Below are 8,924 nucleotides of genomic sequence, written 5' to 3'. Positions count from 1 at the left end.
TCGCAAGCTTTTCCGCTGATTGTCCAGCTGACTGTTAGGGCTTTGACAGCAGAGTAGCTTAGTGGAAGAGTCCCTGCTCCCAGTGACTGGTCTGTCCTTCCGTGTGCTGTCGATGAGCCAGGCTAACTGTGCTGTCATCAGCAGTGCCCTGTGGTATGCAGACCTGCCTGGCTCAGGAGCTGGACTACCAAGACCACCACAGAGCGTTGCTGAATTCTGACATCCCGTTGCTAAACATATCACCTTCGAACCAGTTCATCTCCAAGAACACCCTGCTTATCTCCCCAGCCTAGTAGGACAGTCACTAGTTGGTCATTTGACACCTGACCAGCCAAGTTGAGCACTCACGAGATGGATGGTAGGTACCTGCGACCATCCTGGTGGGTAACACAGCTCAGCATAAAATGCATGAGAGCATCTTCATACCCACAGCTGGGGCTCACATTGAGTGTAGGTTCCGCCTGTGTACTATGCTTTTTATTTTGATTCTGAATGTGCATGGAAACCTCCAGCCTTGAATCTTCAGTTCTTGCTTTTTGGTAAGCCAGGTGTCTGACCCATGCAAAAACTCATTATCATGCTTAAGAGTATCTCATCCAAACTGCAAGTATCATGCATCACACCTACACATTCGCAAGATATTTATTGGAATGAAATGTGGACTCTTTCCTTGAAGGGGAGCATCCTGCTTACCTGATTCCAGAAACTATCAGGCACAGGCTGGAAGGAGCCAAGGTTTGGGGACCCAGAATATGCACTGGGGTATTGCTGGAGAGTAAGCAGTTAATACTGAAGAGTTTGTATTGAAAGCACACCTCTAGCAAGCTTCCCGCTTCTTGTCCAGCTTGGACCACTCTACCAATTATGGCCAAGGCACTGCTGATGATGGACTAGCCAGCCTGGCTAATCAGCAGGATTTGGAGGGGTAGACCATGACAGGTTTCTGCATGTATTAATAATATAATAATAATAATTAAACACTCAGTTGCTCAAAAAAAATTCTCTACAAATACACCCACAATACAGATACCACAACATAATTGAACAGAGGAATCGAGCACAAACTAGGGAAGTAATTTTATTCTTATATATAGCCTTGGTTTGGTCACATTCTGGTCTCGATACTATAGCATTAACGAGGAGAGTGCAGCAGTGATTTACTAAGATGTTACCAGGGATGAGAGGATACATCGATCCAGAAAGATTGAACAGGTTGGAGCTTTTCTTCCAGAGTTGAGATGATTGAAAGAGCTTTAAGATTCTGAAAGGATTTGATACGATGGATGTTGAGAGGTTCAAGTCCAAAATTAGGGGGACATAAATGTAAGATAGCTAGTCATAGATCGAATAGAGAGTAGCAAAAGGTGGAGTGATTGTGTAATTCACTGCTAGAAGCTGCAGTTGATGCTAAAAGCATCAATGTACTTAAGAGGAAATGTAAGTACATATTTGAGAGAAAAGAGAATAGAAGGGTATCGGTGAGGGGAATAGGAGGGGTGAACACTTCATTGTAGTATAAACGCTAGCATGCTTGGGTCAAATGGTCTGCTACCGTGTCACTTAATTCTATGTATTTTGACATAGTATGGAGATTGTTGGAAGCCAAATAATCTGAGGTGCAAAACTCCACCTAATCTTAGACTGTAAACTTGTTTGTAAAAAAANTTAATTTCAGTTTTACTCTGGAGGAAAGTACTTTAGAACAAAATGACCTGTTTCAGTGCTCTACAAGCTAAATAATTCTATGTTCCTTTTCTGAGAAAACAGCTTGAGTCACTTGGTTGTGGGTTCAAAATTGAGGTTGACTCTCCAATACAGTGCCAAGAGAGTGCTTAAAGTGAGATCCCGTCTAACTGTTCATGGACGTTAAAGATCCCATGGCATGATTCTAACAGAGAAGGGGAGTTCTTCCCCCAAATACAAATACAACTGGTCACTCACTTTACAGCTGTTTGTTGAACATCATTATGTGAAATTTGGCTGCCGCGTTTGCCTACAGATACACAGTCACTCCACTTCACAGTAAAATTCTGTGACTTGAATGGTGCTATACCAAATGTAAGGATTATTATTAACCCTAAATTCCTCCACAATTGATTCTGATTCTGAGCTTGCAATGCTGCCTTGCCCTTAGATTTTGCCATTGTCTACTCCCCCCTTCCTGGACCTCTTGTCTCTGGTTGTGCAAATGTCTCCTCAGTTTTTTTTTCTTTTATCTTTCAACATCCTGTCTTGTTTCTTATTCATGCTTCTCTGATGTCTGAACTCGGCAGCTAATTTTCCACAATGTTCTACAAACAGCCATGAAGTGAATGACTAAGTTTATTTGGCCAGGACAATGAGAGAAACTATCTTTAACGATAGTAATGGGATCTTTAACATCTACCTGAACAGCAGCTAGGACCTCAGTTAAACATTTCATCCGAAGGATGGCATCTCTGACATTGCAGTGCACACCCATCACTACCCTGGAATTTCAGCCTGGAATATATGGGATCACAGTAGTGAATGTGTTTTGTAGGCAAATGGCAGGCAGAGATGTCCAGCAACTATTTCTACATCTGGCTTTTGCAGATCTGTTCCATCTACCTGTCGTAATGATTTCCATAGCTTCCTTCTCTTCACAAGTAGTGCCTTCAAGTCATGTCTGGAGAGTTCTTCTGTCTGAGCTTTTTCCATCTCAAGTTCGTTACCTTCAACAGTTTATTTCTGATTTTATTTTCTCTTATCCCCAGAATAATTGTTTTGGAGTGATCCAAGCTCACGTCTTGGTGAGCTATAATAATAATAATCATCCTTGCATTTGATATAGCGCCTTATATCTTTGAGATGTCTCAAAACTACTGTACATTACTGTAAAGAGGATTGACTGTATTTTGTGGATGAAACTAGCATCCAATTTACTCACAACAAAGTCCTAAAGACACCATGGAGTGATTGACCAATTTTGTTTGGGGGATTTGTTGGCCAGGACTCTTCTAGAGTAATTCCCTTCTCATGCCCAGCGCTGCACTGGAGTGTCAGCTAGACCAACATTTGGAAGCCATGCTGTGCAAACTCTTTTTTAAATGAATTCCTTGGAAAATATAGTCTTCGTGTGTGTGTGCATGTGTATATGCATATATAAATAATTATTTCTTCATATTATCTGCTTCATGTCTCTCGCCCTGCCTGCCCCACCATTGGCAGTCAGGCCTTCAGCCGTTCTGCCCCCACGCTCCGGAACTCCATCCCAGAGCTCTTCCACCTCACCTTCTTCCTTGCCTCCTTTAAGGCCTGTCTCAAGACTTTCCTCCATTCCCACCTACCCTCCACCACTCTTCATTCCAACCTCCTCCTCAAGTGCAAACCCTTAACTGTCCAGCACCTTGGGAATGAAAACTGCTTTATAAATGTAATTTTGTTGTTGTTCTTAAGACATCAATCATGGAGGAGAAGGGGTACACCGGTAGGATGCGATTGGATAGGGCAAAGGGAGGAGGGTTGAAAGCTCACGTGGAGTATAAACATGAGCGACACTAATTTGGGCAAAATGGCTTGTTTCGGTGCTGTACAATCTAAATAATTCTACGTAATGATAAATCCCCAAAAAAACTACAGTGAGAGAGACTTGAAGGTGTATGCGGCAGTGGCGGGGCTGACTCCCCAAAGGGTTTGGGATCCTGTTGTATAATAAGGGCAATGATTTGTGGGGGCCGTCTGGAGCCAATCACAGGATGCTCCAGATCCAATCACGTGTTCGTGCGGGAAATTTCCCATTTTGTGTAGCCAGTCTGACATTGGGCAGTGGAATTACAACAACTTGCATTTATATAGTGCCCTTTACACAGGGTAGAGTCCCAGAGTGCTTCACAGTGGCGGAGTCTGACAATGTGCCAGGGGGAGGAGGGGGTGAGGAGACCGTAAGCATGATCAAAAAGGGAGGGGCTGACTAGGCAGGATTTGAAGGGAGGGAGGGAGGGAGAGAGGGAGGGGGCAAGGCATTGGGATTGAGGGAGGGAGTTTCAGGGCGTAGTGGCTGAAGCCACCGATGTTGGAACAGAGGGCAAGAGGGACAAACAGGAGGCTGGAGCCAGCCGAGCAGAAGCAACGGGTGGTGGAGTGGGGAGGGGGGTGAGCATATCGGATAGGTAGGGAGGTGAGAGGCCATGAAGAGATTTGAAAATGAGTTTGAAATCGATCCATTCGGTAATTGGGAGGACTGGTGTGATGGGGGTGAATTGTGTGGGTGAATATCCTGGTGGCGGAGTTTTGAATTAGTTGAATTTTGTGTATGGTGGAGATGGGGAGACCAGTGAGGAGGGCATTGGAATAGTCCAGCTGGGCAGGAAATGACAAAGGTATGGACAAGGATTTCGGCTGCGTTGGTTGTGAGGCACGGACTGAGGTGGCCAATGTGACGGAGGTGGAAAAAAGCGTTCCTGGAGAGCCTGGGGCAGTTGAGGAGTTCAGACCTGTAGGAGAGAAGATGTTCACGGAAGCCAATGAGTATGACTTCCGTCTTGCCGATGTTCAGCTACAGGAAATTTGTGCTCATCCAGGCATTGATGTCAAGCTGACAGGACATCAGTGCACTGGGAGTTGCAGCTGGGGGAGGAGAAGTAGATTTGGGTGTCATCCACATACATGTGGAAGTTGACCCCATATTTGCGGATGACATCGTCGAAAGGGATCATGTAAATGAGGAAAAGAAGGGGGTCAAGGATGGAGCTTTGGGGTATCCCGCAGGTGACCAGGTGGGAGCGAGAGGAAAAAACATCAAAATAATTTGATCTCCTTGCTCTATGAACCAGTGAGGACTCAGTGGGCCAAATAGCCTCCTTTTGCACTGTAGATTTCTGTGGTTCTATGTTTATAAAGTCCATTATTGCATTTTGATTTCAGTCTACAGTAGTTATAATAAGCCTTGCATTTGTAGTAATGTATGCAATTTCGGTTTCTGGTGGAGTGAATGCGTTTCATACATACCAAGTGGTACATGATGAAAATAATTATTGCTTTTTATTGACAGTATTTCTACAGAAATGACTATGATGAGCACTGAAATGGCAGACTACAGTGATGAATACAATACAAGCTATGACTATCCTGAGGATTCAGGGATTTGCAACAAAGATAGCATCAACAACTTTGCAAAAACCTTCATGCCTGCCTTCTATGTACTGCTATTACTTTTCAGTCTGTTGGGCAATGGATTGGTTTTGTGCGTCTTGGTGAAATATGAATATCTAAGATCCATAACAAATATATTCATTCTTAATCTGGCAGTTTCGGATTTACTTTCTGCTTTCTGTCTTCCTTTCTGGACAATGCACCATTTAACGGGTTGGATCTTTGGAGACATAATGTGCAAAGTGGTGTGTGCAATGTTTTACACAGGGTTTTACAGTGGTATAATGTTCCTGACACTGATGACCTTTGACAGATACCTTGCGGTGGTTCATGCTGTATCTGCTCTAAGATCCAGAAAGGTGCGCTATGCTGCAATAACCAGTGTCATTGTTTGGGGATCCAGTATATTAGCAACATTGCCCCATGCTATCTTTTCCACTCTTACAGAAGAATCCACTTGTGATTATATCTATCCAAAAGAAACAGCGCTTCCTTGGAAACTATTGAGATACTTTCTGCAAAATGTGCTCTTCTTTGTCATTCCATTTGCTATCATTGTTTACTGCTACTTGAGGATAATTCAGACTTTAATAAAGTGCAGAACAATGCAAAAATACAGAACGGTGAAACTTATATTTATTATTGTAGTGGTTTTTTTCTTATGTTGGGCACCGTATAATGTTGTGATTTTTCTGACAGCTTTGAAGGACCTAAGAATTTTTAAAACATGTGAAGTAATCAATCAGATTGAATATGCTGACTTCTTCACCCTCAATATAGCCTATTTCCACTGTTGTCTAAATCCTTTGTTTTATGCTTTTATTGGTGCAAAATTTAGAGGGCATCTAATTAACTTAACACACAAATGCTTCCCACGTGTTGGGAATTATAAACAGCAGACACCTGTCATTAAGGCACACAATATGGATTACTCAGATGGCTCTACGGGCAATGACATAACCAATAACTGGTAGGGTCAATTTTTTTTAAAAAAGGCATGCTTGAGAATTGTATTACTTTTCGTGCTTTATCCTTGCATCTGATTTAGTCTTTCATGTTAGGATAACATCTCAAAGTGCTTCACAGGATTTTACTGTAAAATGTAGTGATTGTGCATATTCACGGCCTTGCTCCCTCCTACCTCTCTGACCTACTATGTGCTCCCGACGTGAAAAGCGCTATATCAAATGCAAGGATTATTATTATTATTATTATTACTTACCTGCCCGTACCCTCCGTTCTTCTGGCTCCGGTCTGCTCCACATCCCCCGCCCCAACCGCCCTACCATCGGTGGCCGGGCCTTCAGCCTCTCAGCCCCGAGGCTCTGGAACTCTATCCCCCAGTGCCTTCGCCGTTTCCTCCCTTTCCTCCTTCAAGGCCGGTCTCAAGACCTTTCTCTTTGACCGAGCCTTCAGCTCCCCTCTCGACTCTCTACCCCCTCCTTGCTCCCTCCCTTCCCTCCCCTCACCCTGACCATTTCCCCCCTGCTCGGGTCCTGACCCAACTGTACAGCGCCTTGGGACGTCCTCCCGACGTGAAAGGCGCTCTATAAATGGAATCTTGTTGTTGTTGTTGTAGATGAATGTGGCAACCAATTTGCTCACAGCCATGGCCTACAAACAACCGTGAAGTAAGTGATCACTTTTATTGGAGGATTGATGGCCATACACAAGGAGAAACTCCCCTTTTTTCTCAAAGAATGCCATAGGGATCTTTAAACCCCCCTAAACAAGTTTAGGCATTTAATGTCTCATCCAACAATACAGCACTTCTCCAACAATGCACTGCAGCATCAGTCTAAACTGGGAATTCAAAGACTTGACTTGGGGCTTTAACCCACAACCTTCTGATTTTAGGAGCGAGACTGCTACCACTTGAGGCTGATAGAATACTATATATTTGACTGTATAATGAACCTTCTAATCATATTTGTTGATATTTTGTTTGTTGCTTTTTTAATGTAACCAAAAAAATTGTTATGCTCGTTAACAACAGCATTGCAATGGAGATGCAATAAAATTCACGTATATGCAGTAAAATAAGGTGCTTTTTCTAGTCCTTTTACTTACGACTGCTTACGAACATCCCATACATGTCGATATCTTTAAAAATGCATTTTCTGTTTGAATTACATTCAAACATTTGTGTTACCAACTGTCAGCTTGATTATTTTGAGCATTGATGTATCTTCAGGAAACACAAAAATCAAAAGTCAATATTTGTGCGTTACAAAACCTACTAACCAGTGTTAATAATAACAATACAGATAATAATCTTTGCATTCATATGGTGCCTTTCACATAAGAATCTCTGTGTTTCACAGGGTTTCTTAAACCTTGATGGAGGTGCCTCATTTCTTAGGCCTTGCCTTGCGCAAATGCGTAGAATACCAATCTAACCCAATATGAATCTCATTCATTTATGCTGATTTCTACCAATTTTGTTCCCAAAGCACTGCTTTCACTGGGGGCTATCGGGATGGATTGGGTCTGTCCCAATGCGTGTGCTTCAGGCAGCTGTCCAACGCAAAGTGCCCTAATCAATTTTATAGTCCTTGAAATCACAGCACAGAAGGCGGCTACTTAACCCATTGAACTTGTAGTAAAAGCTAAGGGTAAGTGATGTAACAGCAAGCCCCTTTCTTTGCTTCTCTATCCAAGGGAAAACACACACCATAAATTGTTCATTTCAGGTTCACTAAGCGCTCTGGGACATGGCCCGGCGTGGAGAGCGCTATATAAATACAACTTGTTGAATTGCCAGCAGCTCTACTGGTACTGGAGCTAATCCCATTTCCTCACCTTTTCTTCATATCCCTAATACCCTTATACCCCACGTGTCTATCTTTCTCTAGATAATAGCTGTCAACAAAACAATTTTAAAGCTTTTCAGGGATTTAGAAAGGGATGACACTCAGTCAAATCTGATTTCCTGGATTTGTGGGTAGTGCCTTGTGCCCATCGACACAAAATATAGAGTCAATTCACCTTCCAATATATTCTGGGAAGTCCTTTGAGAGTCGAGAGTCAGTGAGCGGCGGGGGCCTCTGGAAACCACAGTAAACCAAAGGTTGAAGGTTTTGGCCACCGAAAGCCGGGCGAGGTGGACTGCGGGCAAGCACAGGCGGGGCGAGAAATTTCAAATCTCCCGCCTGTATAACGGGTGTGAGATACCGCCGAGGCCACAGGTAGACGAATGTATGGTGGTGAGCGACTCGCGAGGCGAAGGTTCTGCTGCTTCAGGCACAAAGACGCCATTTCAAATTCCTCACCTGAAAATTGACCAAAGCATGGTTAAAGAGAAAGGTTTTCCGGTGGGACTTGAAAAAGGTGAGAGAGGGGGCAAGGTGGAGGGATTGAGGGAGAGTGTTCCAGAATTTTGTGGCACAGTGGCTGAAAGCGCAACCTCCAATGGTGGGGCGGAGGATGCGAGGGACGAACAGGAGGCCGGTGCCAGTTGAACGGAAGCGCCAGGTGATGGATTGGGGAGTGAGGAAGTAGTGAGGTGCCAGAGTGTGAAGTGATTTGAACACGAGTGTGAGAATCTTGAAGTCGATCCATTCAGTGATGGGGAGCCAGCGGAGCCTGGTCAGAACTGGTGAGATGGGGGTACGGAGTTTCGTCCAGGTATGTATGAAGGCAGCAGAGTTCTGAATGAGCAGGATCTTTTGAATAGTGGAGCTGAAGAGACCGGCGAGGAGTGTGTTGGAGTAATCCAGATGGGAGCTGCCGAACGCATGGACTAGGGTTTCAGCTGCATTTGGGGTAAGGTACCGTTGGAGGCGGGCAATGTGGCGGAGGTTGAAGAAGGC

General features: G+C 44.0%; 1 protein-coding gene across 1 annotated transcript; it reads left to right on the top strand.

Annotated features, from left to right (window-relative positions):
• Positions 1–1,118: 1,118 nt before the first annotated feature.
• Positions 1,119–6,150, top strand: LOC103183380 (C-C chemokine receptor type 8-like). Its single transcript, XM_007900828.2, has 2 exons — positions 1,119–1,212; positions 5,012–6,150. Exons 1-2 carry the CDS (start codon positions 1,166–1,168, stop codon positions 6,084–6,086), a joined length of 1,122 nt encoding a protein of 373 aa, XP_007899019.1. The 5' UTR covers positions 1,119–1,165; the 3' UTR covers positions 6,087–6,150.
• The last annotated feature ends 2,774 nt before the right edge of the window (positions 6,151–8,924 follow it).

This window comes from Callorhinchus milii, unplaced genomic scaffold (assembly GCF_018977255.1).
Source record: "Callorhinchus milii isolate IMCB2004 unplaced genomic scaffold, IMCB_Cmil_1.0 Scaffold2, whole genome shotgun sequence".
Lineage (NCBI taxonomy): Eukaryota > Metazoa > Chordata > Chondrichthyes > Chimaeriformes > Callorhinchidae > Callorhinchus > Callorhinchus milii.
The sequence above is the reverse complement of the archived record's forward strand: the minus strand, read 5'-3'. Positions and strand labels throughout refer to the sequence as shown.